This window comes from Rhododendron vialii, chromosome 8a (genome assembly GCF_030253575.1).
Source record: "Rhododendron vialii isolate Sample 1 chromosome 8a, ASM3025357v1".
Taxonomy (NCBI): domain Eukaryota; kingdom Viridiplantae; phylum Streptophyta; class Magnoliopsida; order Ericales; family Ericaceae; genus Rhododendron; species Rhododendron vialii.
Window position 1 is genome coordinate 22,475,350 of NC_080564.1, and position 12,722 is coordinate 22,488,071.

The 12,722-nt window shown below is 36.4% G+C and overlaps 1 protein-coding gene across 1 annotated transcript; it reads right to left on the minus strand.

Annotated features, from left to right (window-relative positions):
* Window positions 1–3,585: 3,585 nt before the first annotated feature.
* Window positions 3,586–9,268, minus strand: LOC131336248 (rhamnogalacturonan I rhamnosyltransferase 1-like). Its single transcript, XM_058372031.1, has 8 exons — window positions 8,187–9,268; window positions 7,027–7,094; window positions 6,814–6,902; window positions 6,552–6,717; window positions 6,175–6,464; window positions 5,595–5,799; window positions 5,341–5,498; window positions 3,586–4,228 (listed from the first exon to the last, which is right to left on the minus strand). Exons 1-8 carry the CDS (start codon window positions 8,530–8,532, stop codon window positions 3,982–3,984), a joined length of 1,569 nt encoding a protein of 522 aa, XP_058228014.1. The 5' UTR covers window positions 8,533–9,268; the 3' UTR covers window positions 3,586–3,981.
* Window positions 9,269–12,722: the final 3,454 nt, after the last annotated feature.

Genomic DNA, 12,722 nt, shown 5'->3' on the forward strand with positions numbered 1-12,722 from the left:
GCTCATCAAGTTTCTGTCACACTCGCATTGAAAAGCACTGGAAAACAAACTTCTTTCGCGTGTTGATTTTGGATTAGACATCTGCATCTTGCAATCGGCCGTTTAACATAGTAAATGGAAAATCAAATTCGATTCATGCGGTGTATGTTGCTTGCAAGGTTGTCAAATTAAGCAGGATGTTATATCGGGGCGGTTCCAGAACCCCTAAAAAAATTCCCAAAAGTTTCCGATCGAATTTTGATGATCCAAGCCACTCAATGTAATCAGAACGTGATTTTAAGGGTACTCGTGATAAATCAGCAAAAAAATGACTAGAAAGGGCTTCATCAGAACAGTTTTTTATTGAACTTTATTGAACGGTTCAATAAAAAACTGCTTAAATCAAGCCCTTCCCGGTTATTTTATTTTGCCAATTTTTTGCGGGCATCCTTAAAATCACGTTCTAAACATATTGAGCGGCTTGGATCATCAAAATTTGATTGGGAACTATGAGATTAAGATTTGGGTTTTTTTTTAAAGGTTTTTTTAGGGGTCTCCAGAACCGCCCCGTATATTATATATATCAAGATTCGTGTCGGGTTATCATCAGATAAGTTAACAAGTGTACATATCGAATAAAACAACATTTACACCTAATATAGTACTATATAATATTTTTGCACATGTTAAATAATTTTATTTTGGTGCAACTATAAGATGTTCTGGTGCAACTATAAGATGTTCTAATAAGAAAAACCATAAACATGTTCAAATAAGCATAAACATGCTAGGCTATGTAACTGAAGGATTTAATCTTATTGTCAGTACTTTAAATCATTTTTTCAAATGTTTTCTTACATTCATGTCAACTTTTTTGCATTAATTATTTGTTTTGACATATGAAATTTAATTTAAAGAATTACGAGTAAAAGTTCCAAAAAGTGAACTAAAGATTTTTTTTTCCCCTATTGGTGAACTTTTTGAAAAGAGATCTGCCATTGTTTAAATGTTCCAGTGTGTTGAGATTGCAGCAACTATGGTTGGTCCCTTGTTCTTCACATGCGAATCCACACGTAATAACAACACAGCTTTAGAATGTGTTTTTGAGCGATACGTCTATTTCTTGGTTTACGAAATGAAAGGTAGACATAAAATATTGTTTGGTTAATTTTTGGATGGATGTCCTGCTTTAGTATGTGTTCTACCTTTTTTCTAACATTGAAAAAATATTAGTCCAACAACATTGAAGAGGAATAGAAAAAGATTAGGGTAGCAGGTCTTCCCTTCCCATTCCCATTCCCATTCCCAGCTACAGTACTACCTTCACTTTCATTCCCAGTTTTTGTTTTGCTCAAAACTCCACAGATCCATCCAAGGGCGGAACCAAGAATAAAATCTATCTTGGGCTAACCCAAATTACATATATATAAACCAAAAAGAGGCAAACTTATATATAAATACGTAAATGTTCAAAAATAAATAAAAGAGAAGTACAAAAAAAACGTACACTATCGAAGTTGTACCCTAAAATGTTTCACAAAATAGAAATCATCTATTATCAAATATGAGTAGATGTCTAGGACAAGATCTCTTTCGATGTACATAATTACAGAATCCACTAGAAAATCATCCTCCATTTTGTTGAGCAAATTAGTTTTCACATGCTTTCGAGTTCGTCCGGTTCGGAGTATCAGTCCAGTCGCCAATCAAACCCTTCGAGCATCGCTGTTGAAATCGTTGCTTCAGGCCTTCAGGGCATTTGTCTAGGTGTAATAGATGACAGAACGGGGATTACAATTGATGAGAGAGTGACAAAATGTAATGCGTTGTGTGTTTTTATCTCAGCAATTAGGCTAGGCTGTAAAAAATGGGTTGGGCTAAATGAGTTAGGCATTGTATGAGCTGTGTTTTTACATATAATTTTTTTTTTTTTTTTAGACCACCTGGGCTACAGCCTTCTGTAGCCCATACACAGTACCGCCCTTCATCCATCGACACACACACAAAAAACTGCGTTGAATTTTGAGAAATTAATAACCCCATTAATTAGTGGGACCAGCTCCCCTAATTACACTCTGGTTACTGGCAGATCTTCTGCCTTCATTTTAATTATGGGAATCCTAAGTCGAAAACGGTTCCACCTCCGTTAACTTGGAACCCACTGCACCATGTATAATCCCATATTCCCATGCCAAACCTTCTTCTTCTTCTTCTTCTTCTTCTTCTTCTTCTTCTTCTTCTTTTTTTCTTTTCCTGAGAATTTAGAGTCCCATACGGCCATACCAAACCAAACGAACAAAAAAAACAGAGACTCGTTACAAAATCATAGTATTTCCTTCCCCATTGATGGATTTCTGGCTAAGAGCTCGAACATTCAGAAGCGGCCAAACGATCCCCGTCGCTGACCAAAGAAGATCGCAGGATCACACACACAATCTTAATGAGACTAGATTATTTGGCCAAACACGTTGTCTGATTCGTAAAATATACAGTAACTTTTATAAAAAAAAAAAATTGAGTTTTGTAGAAGCATTTCAAATTTATCTCCATAAATTAAAGAACTCATTGATATTTAGTAATTTGCCCCCAAAAAATTCAAATTTTAATAAAAAATAAATCACTTTAAGGGTTTGTTTGGAACTTAGAAAAAATAAAATAAAATAAAATAAACTTAAGAAAATTTATTTTTCCATTGTTTGGTTTGAAGAGAAGAAAATAGCAAATTCAATTTTTTGTGCACATCAAAATTTTCCTTCCATTTTTCTCCTGTTTCTTTTCCCTTTCTTTTCTCTTATTTTCCTCAAAGTTCCCAACACTTTTTGCTTATCGAATCTAATATGAAAATCTATTAGGAAAAGGTTTAAAATTTTGAATGCGGCAGAGAATACTACTAAGAGTTTTTCAAGGACCATCTGATGAACGTGTCAAGCATGCATCGAACTGTTCTGATTATATTTACACTTGGATCTGTGTTCCAAAGTAGTATTACCAAAGGTGTTAAGAAAATCCACTCAAACATAGGAGGAGTATTGGTCAAAAAATAAAATATCATAGTGGTCATGTAGGCGTATGTATGCATTGACCTCCACAATCTCACGTGTGTGAGTGATCAATGGAGTATATCCCCATCCAGATCCAGACCCATACAGCTGAATCCTTCCAATCCCTTTCTTAGAATATATACAATTAACCCAATATTCTGTTATGGAATCCAAAGTCGTATAGTAAAATCCTAGTAACCATTTCGTTGTGATCCTGATCCTGAAGAAGTAGAAGAAGAAGAAGAGGAGAATAAAAACTTGTAGAAACTTTAGATATACTACTACTCTACTTCACTAGAAATGATGTGACACCATCAAGTGGGTACCACCTTCCAATCTCTTTCTATCTATCATGATTAACTTGAAAGAATGATTAATGAATAGTTTGACAACAAGCATATTCTTCTAAATAAATCAATTAAACAAAGGTTTGGTTCCAAACTAAACATCATAACACACTTTCTGATTGGAGATAGTGGAGCATTATACATAGCCATCCTTTTCATGACTCAAAACTCCAAAATCACAATGAGCAAATTGTGGATGGAAGTAGAACAGCTGCAAATGAGAAGGAGCTGGATTTTATATATGCTACACAAAAATCAAGACCATGGAAGAACTGAAATACCCGAAAAATCAAGACCATGGAAGCAAAAATGGATTTAATGCCAAAATCTATAAATTGCAACACCCCCTCTCTGTGTTCACTGCAGTCGAGTCCACTCGATATCACCCTGCAATGGCAGGGTAGCTTCTATACATGATTAGTATTATTGGAAGATATATTAAGATATTTAGTGTACTGCCCCAACTGCACTCTCCAAGGTTTTGTCAAATTCAATTCTCCTACATTGCTGTATCGGAACAAAACCCCTCCAGTGCTATATCTCTGTGTTGAGAAAATCGTTTTGCTAAACCGGAAGGATATTCCTGGTATGGATGAAACCAGCCCTACAAGAGATCATGTAGCACTCAACAGCTCATCTGACCGTTGCAAACACTCTTCTGGGTTGGCGTAGAAATAGTCCTCCTCTTTGGGTCTGTCGGGAATCATAATCCTTTTAGTACGGTTTCCCAAGCGATCTGCATGAGCTTCCTTAACAGCTGATGAGAATTCATCCCAACTCAGTGATCCACCATTATATCGGTCTATCAGATCAACTAGAAGCCTTCTGTCCAGTAGGATTGTCTTCTTGAAGCCGAGGTATCTGAAAAAGCATTCCAACGTGAAACTAACTCTTAACTTGGATCAAATTTCTCTACGCACATGAATAAAACATCATACGATCATTTAACAATGAAACAATAGAAACATCATACGATCAGTTTTCTTTTTTTTTTTTGTTTAAGCGAAGAGTCGTTTCATTATATGTTAGAACTTGTGGCTCATATGTTAATATGAAGAGATACTAAGAAGTTCTAGAAAGAGGCCAGATGTCGAAGCAGAACGAGTGGAGCAGAGCGATGGTACGGACTGTATGGGTATTTTGGGGAAAAAAGACCGTGTACCCGGATTAGGGTTAGAATAGAGTGGAATATAAATACTGTGTAAAAACTCTACTCCAGTGATACTAAGAAAAAACGACAGCCGCTCTCGCTCCCGTGGACGTACCCGGTTTTGGGGAACCACGTAATTCTGTGTGTTGATTTCTTTACTGTTTTTCGTATTCGTATATCGTGTGTGTGTGTGGTTCTGTTCAACATTATAAATTGTAGTTTCTGCGTATTTTTTACCACAACGTAGAGTGCTTTTAAAGGTTGGATCTACTAATACTCTCTTTTTCTAGGCCTTAACATGCTTTTTTGTAAATTCTATGGACTTTTTTCTTAGTTTCCATATGGCACAAAAACTACCCCTCTATTTATGGTAATTTTTAATTTATGTTATTTTTTACAAATAAATAATAAAAACTACAAAGGCTTACACCTCAACGCCTTGAGGCTTATACCTCGCGGCCATCGCCTAATGAGAGGTAAACCGCCTCGCCTTGCACTTTCGCCCGTGAAAATTTTGATGCTACCTTTAGACGAAAAAGATTTCATCATGTTTGAATCTGACTTATCAGCTACACGAATTAAACTTCACTTGAACAAAGCTCACCATCAAATATTTCCGGAACAAGATTTAGTTTATTGCTCGCACTACACAATGAGATAATTTACTTCTTAAAAAAGGCAGCAAGGAAAATGGAAATGAAGGGGTATAATCTCTCAAGATTCAAATTTCCAACTAACTAAACAAAGCTAGAAGGCATGCAACAGTCACAATACATCGGTTGACATAGAAAATCAAGCAACTAGTTGACAAGTGGCAGCATACCTGCGGTGGCCCTCGACAACTTTGGCCATGTTGCCATCATATGTTGGAACGAAAATATCACTCTCCAACGCAACAAGATAATCCAATGCTGCCATTTGGGATGAGTGATTCAGGAAAAACCTGAGGTCTGATGGCTCCAACAGTGTCTCCTTCCTCACCTGTTGCAACAGAGAGAAACGAACCAGGTAAAGACGCAAAAATCAGAAAACCACAAAACAAAGCTTGACGAGTTTGTTTAAGCTTCATTTACGGACCAATTTTGGATATGCTGATGCAAGACTAGCCATCCTCCTTTCTCCACCATATATTTCTCCAGCCGCAATGTAAATCTGTATATTGCGATCAATGTCTAGCGCCTTTAGAATAAGCATAGTTTCCTCAGGTGTCAAAGGGCACAACCCATCCTTCCTCTTCAAGTCAGAGTTTATAATTTTCTCTTTCCACCATGGGTATGCATATCTGCCAAGATAAAGAAGTTAGCAGAAGGAAAGAGAATAAGACAAATTTTTGGAAAACTTTATGCTACGTGGGCTCGATCCAATGTATACAAGTATCCATGACAATGGATGACTGGGTGACAGGGTGGGATGCATTTGAAATCCATACCTACTTCAGATAGTTGGATCCTCCCGTACTTATAACGAACCGTAGATTCTTTACCTTCTACATGTTTCCAACTATTTGTTGTGCTATACATACCAACCTTTTGCACATGTTTTCCCAATATCTTACACTTTAAGTTCAGGAATGTGAGGATGTATTAACATCCGCACCTGATACTTGCATCCAAGTCCATGTAACATAGCTTAGTAGGGCACAAAGAAATAAACTCACCTCATTCTAGTCAACTCCTCTACCTCCTCAGGGTTACAGCCCTGAGTACATCCAGAAAAGGCTAACATATCCATTTCATATCTGAGATGAAGCACTAGGAAAGGACCATTTTGCCTTAGAAGCCTAATAACCCTTCTGCCCAACTCCTCTATCTGAGAAGTGAATTTGAGAGCACTATAATTAACTCGGCAGCGCAACTTCTGAATCTCTATGGGCTGGCCATTATTAGCAAGCCTGGCATCAGTTCTATTCAAATGAACAACTTTATACTTCTGTATCAGAGGAAGAATCTGCGACCAACAAACAGAAGTGGATTTACAGTTCATACAATCTTATTGAAGGAAAGAAATTTACGATACAAGCAAAAAAGTACCAACCTGATTATGGTAGTACGAAATGTCAGACCAACTAATGGGAGGCATGGTGTAGAACATCCCTAACTCAACTCTCCTCTTGAGTCTGGGCGGTAGCTGTTTCAATATCCGAACCTCGTCTCTCAAGGATGTGATGAAATGATCAATGTCAAATATGTCTTGGAATTCGCTGTCATACATTTAAACAGCATGAAGAGTTAAGTCGAAAATATAGCCGTCGTCATTTAGAACTTTCTGAACATAAGGGAATTGTCTTGATACTCACCTGGGATCAGCCCAGAAAGAAGTCTTATCCAGTTCGGGAACTATAAGTGTGACATTTAAATATCTTGCAATAGCAACCATGTCACAAATCTGTACAAGTGAATCAAAGAAATTAAATAGATCAACCAATGAAAGCAACAAAATGGAGGAAGTACGCGAATGCACAAAAAGAAATGACAAGCCTATGCTAGATTCCCCCAAAGAAAACACTCACCGCTGCCCTCATTTGATTAAGTCCACCATTGCATGAAACCATCAAGTAGCCATTGTTCTTATAAACCCCTATGAGCAACACAACGAAATTAATATCATCATAAGATTCGCACTTGGTATGTTGTTTCAAGAGAAACTTTGGCAGAAGAATATCAGCAACCAAATAGATTTGCACACCCAAAGATAACTCCATATGTAAAGTGAGAGCGATAATTTCATGCAAACTTGTAGAGGATAAAGAAAGGAGATATAGAACGACGAGTATTAAGCATGAGCAAAGAGGAGTCATATGCTGTAAATTCAAAACAAAAGAACTAGGTGGCACTGGGAATGCCAATTATGATACTCTGAAAGGCCCAAAACAACTTTTGTAGCTCCACAATAAGGCAAAAAAAGCTCATTACACCTCAGTGTTATTAATAGCCTTACCAAGACTACGTAATTTCTACACAATCTGAGCTGCTATACAGAGCTTGTATTTTCCAAACTATAAATGCATATGGACAAAATAAGCAAGAAATGACAATTTTCCCTCCACATGTGCACCAATTCGGTACAAATTTTGAGTTAAATAATTTGCACAAAATGCATTATGTATTATATTTGGATTATATTGCGAAACATGAGGTCAACTCCTACCCTTCACCAAAAATTCTACCTATTTGATATACAAGGAAAAAAGGGCACACACAAAAAAGCTCCAAAAGCTCCAATCTATCACCAGAATGACCTTTGAATTGAGGAACAACTTATTCAACCGAAGAAGAAACAAGTAGGAGCTGTTTGGGTTAAACTTCAAATTAATGAATACGGTTTTTCGGGCAAAAAATGCTTAAAGGGTAAGGATACTAGCAACCGATTTTTTTATCAAAAAATGGCTGAAATGGTAGTTGAGATACGTCTATAACTTCCTATCAAAAATAGCTTCTTACCGAATTTTATCCACAAATCTGATGAAAAAAAGAAACTGAGGATTGGAGATGACCTAGCCTAATAAGGACAACAACTACCAATATCAAGAAAACAAATTGACTTTGACAAAAACAAAAACCCACATAATATCCATCCATTCTGACGAAAGAAATCCCAAGAAAGTAATTAAATCGAAAAGCAAGCATGTAACTCACTCTTTTGTGTATACACCATTACAGAAAGACTCACTCTTTGGAGGAAGAATTCTTTCCGGGACAGAAGGGGAAAACTTGAGGTCCAAAACAGAAGCAGCAGCCGTGGAGGAATCTTGAGAGAAACAAGAAGGCCAGCCCTTCAAAACCCTAGGGCCCCACATCTCCCCCAAGGCCGTCAGCTGCACCAAGCAAGTCCACAGCAGAACCGACGTCGTCGCCCTTATCATCCACAGCTTCAGCCTGGGCCTCGAAGACGCCATGGAACTCCTCAGCTTCTCCACCCTGCCTTCTCCCGTCTTCAGCCCCATCACCACCACCCACCTCCTCCCCATCCTCCTCTTCTCTCTCTCTTCACTCCTTTTTCTCTCTACCCTGCACATCCCTATCCACCCCTCCCCCCATGCATTAAAAACCTAGACTCCTTAGCAAATCAAGATCCTAGGTTGACTATATATGGAAATCGAAATCAACGTAATTTGAATTCCAATTAACAAAAACGGATCGAAACGACTTGGGATTTTTCCTTTTTGGGATTTATTGAAGATTATTCCTTTCGTGAACAGCACACGAGAGGGGTAGTATTCTTGCAAAGTGCGAAGAATGTTGGGGTCTTTTTCAGTGATCGAGGGAGGCTGGATTGGGGAAAAGACACTTTTAACCTAGGTAAAGCACGCAAAAATTGGATCAAGAGATCGTAGGATTTGGCAACCTATCTGAGTCCAAGAAAACCATAAATGTGACGTGTTTTCCGGCGGCAAAGCGCGGGGAGTCGCCGGAATTGGACAATGCGGTTGCGGGCGAGAGCCAGGGGGCGGTGCAGAGAATGAGGGAGAGAGAGAGAAGCGCGTATAGTCGAGTGCGTATATTCGGATTCTTAACCGTGGTTGAGTTAACGAGTCATGATCTAACGTGACGGAGTCCAGCGACTACTATGGGCTCGCCTTCTTTTTCGGAATTGAATGAATTCAACAACATTCAACAATCTTGAGTTTCTTTTCGAGTTTTACCCCCCCACAAAAAAAAAAAAAAAACTTTTCGAGTTTCTTTCTCCAGAAATGCTAAAATCACCCCCAACTGGACACTCACAAGAATGTGAGCTCCACCGACATTACACACATTCAGAGTGTGTCGAGCCTACACTCTTATGAGTGTTGTTATAGAATGATTCTTCCTTCTCTAGGGTATGTTTCGGCCTAAAAATCCTTGGAAATTATTTTTTTATCTTTATTCGAAAAAAATTGCATTTGGTAATTTTGCGTCAATTTGTTATGAATTCTTGTTTTATTTTGTTTCGATGAGAGGAATCTAAAAAGTAAAAATTTGTGTTCAAGACAATTTTTTTTAAATAAAGACAAATAATCCAAAACAGTCTCCTTGAGACGAACCTATAATTCACAAAAAATTGAAGCGAGTATTCTCGAATAAAGAGAAAAATAATTCCCAAGGATTATTAGGCCAAAACAAGTCTAGATTACGTTGTTAATTTTTGCTCCGCATTTGTGAAATTATATGGTAATTGATTTTTCTCTCTTTTTGATAATCACATTTTTTTTGTCTTTTGTTATATGACTTTTACAAATTTAACTTTTCATTTGTATACTCTTTTACACTTGGAAGGGATATATTGTAAATTCACATTAAAAGAAGATAAAAAGAAAGTGTAGTTGAAAAAAATAATTAAAGAGAAAAAACTGTAACACTTTTCCTTAGTATTTGCCCAATATAAAAATAGTACTCCATCCGTTCGGATTTAATAGTTTTTTTTTGGGACTTCGTGCCATTTTTCAATCAATTATATCTTGTAATTTATAATGTTTTGTGTAATTTTGAAAATATTGTCTTATAGAACTAATTGAAATCTATCAAATAAGATCCATATTAGATATAAAATTCATTATCAATTTAAAGATAGGAGTTTTTAAATATCCATCCTCAAAATCCATCCCATGTAAATATTCATTCCGATCATTTTGAACAGTTATGTTTTCATCCTTTTAGATGTTGAAATACCTATCTTACCTTTTTAATAAGATATACACGTGGGGTGGGTTCCGAGGATGATTATTTAAGTTGATGGTGAATTTGTAAAGTTAACCATAAAAACATGGTAAATTTGAAAAATGTCTTGTTCCGAAATATTTGTTATGGTAATTTGTAAAAATAATTCATTAAAAACATGATCGATTTCACCATATTTCAAAAGATTTCATGATAATACATGGTAGATAGGAAAAAATAAATGTGATTTTTGAATTCAAATCGATGAAAAATAAATCGGTGAAATTTGGTAATTAGGAATTTTTAAAACTTTGAAATCCCGTTTAAATTAGAAAATGATTGAATCCCACTAAATTAGGAGATTGTTGAATTCCACTAATTAAGGAAGGTAATATACATACACATGTATATATCTTATTAAAAGGGTAAGATATGTATTTCACCATCTAAAATGATGAAAATATAACTGTTCAAAATGACCGAAATGAATACTTACATGAGATGAATTATTGAGAAAGAAATTATTGTTGACAAATTGTTACTGTAATTGATACACAACTAAAATGTTAAAATTTGTTAATTAATGCCCCTCGGGTGTCCCATCACACCTGCCATGCCATCTAGCCATATCGTGGGGTGTGGTTAAGAGGATTGAAAGCCAATTGGTTGTCAACACAACACAAGATGGTTTCTCTTTTCTTTTTCTACTACAGTACTTAAAAAATAAATTAATTAATTAAATAAACGAACCAAAAGATCCAATAACTGCGTGCCAACTCTGAGTAGACCCCACAGAGAATTAAGTCCCGTCAGATTTGTCTGACAATCCAGCCGTGACCGCCTCACACGTGGCGGCTTTTGAGGCCCCACTCCAGTCGATCACCGTATTGGAGGAGTAGGAAGGAGTATTATTGGAATCGTACGCCGTTGGACTCGCCTGCCTGCCTGCCTTCTTGCGAGGGCAAATCAATTTTAGTAGTAGTAGTAGTGGGAGTAATTGAATTGGAATCCACTGTCGCGAGACGCCGACAATATCTCGCGTTAAATTCGCGGGCAACCCGGAAACGGATGAATGCCATGCCAGGAAAAAGTTAGCTGCAGCACATATGGGTCCATGGGGCCTACTTTAGGATCTCGTACAATCGCTTTAAATCGTTGATTAATTTTTAATTCGTTCCGTAAAAGATTACTAAAATCTCATAATTGTAGGATGTCGATCAATTATTTCATTCTGAAATTCTAAAAGAAATTTGAAAAAACAAATAGACGATTGGATCAAGGTTTTATAGTGATTGGATCAAGGTTTTATAGTTATTCGATGGAACATATTTTTAGGGATTGATATTCGCGCTCCAAGATTTACTGCAGACGTTCCACCTTTTTGTTTTTATACTGTGATGTCATCACAGTGTAAAAACAAAATATACACTGATGTTGCCAGCAACATCACAGTATAAAAACAAAAAGGTGGAGCGCCTGCAGTAAATCTTGGAGCGCGAAAATCAGTTCCCTATTTTTATGGTACAACTTGAAAATGCATCTTAAAATTAATGAACTATTTGGATTGAATGATCAAAATCCCAAAATTTACCCCATAAATAGTAATAGAGCCAGGAATGTGCCAGCAGGGGCGGTCGTCTCTGCAAAGAAAAAAAATTCTTCTATTATATTCAAAAAAATAATATTTTTCTATGAATGTATATAGGTTCGCCCCCTCAATTATTTTGAAAAAATAAATCAAATAGTACTAACATTTGAAATACGAGGATACCAACATTAAAATTTAAAGGCTAAGGGGTTAAACTATAACAAAACATAAAATATAAGGGTTACCATTGGGAATTTGTGAGTATTCCATTAATAAACTCTCAGTTTTTCTCTCACAAAAATCTTCAATCGTTAATAAGGTTTCACATATTTTTTTTCTCTCGCCTAAAATTTCTATGGCACAGTACTAGACCTTTCTCTCTCTCTGGACGAAAATCTCACATCGTCAAGACTTTGAATGTAGTTTCGAGAAAATAGAAACATATGAAGACTAAACTCCGCAATGAACTTTTAGCAAGTTTGTAGAACATTTACATAAAGGACATTGCATAGGGGTTTGATGTTGATTCTATTATTGATGCTTTTAATGAGATGAAAGAGTATTAATTGAGTGCTATATTGAAGATGACTTGTTTTTTAGATAGATTGAGTAAGTCGTTACTGTTTTTATAATCCGTTAATTTTTGAAAAGCACAATTAATTATGGAGGGTTTGTTATTTTGTACTATACTTTTTTTTTGAGTTCTAATATATTTACGTTGTTATGCATATTTATTTTTATTGCTTGTCTCGCATACAATATGATTGCTCTCGTATGGTAAAATTTCTGCCTCCTTTCCTGTCGGTAAACTCATTTGTGTACAACATGTGCACAAAATGGTCTTTCGGCAGTTTTCGGAATACCATATCGTCGATGGATTTTGCATCACGGGCTGAAAAGTGACAGTTGTCACTGTTTTTAGTACGTAGGAGTAATATTTTTGGCACCACATGGTGATGGTGTTAAGTGTAGCTGTTACTTGAG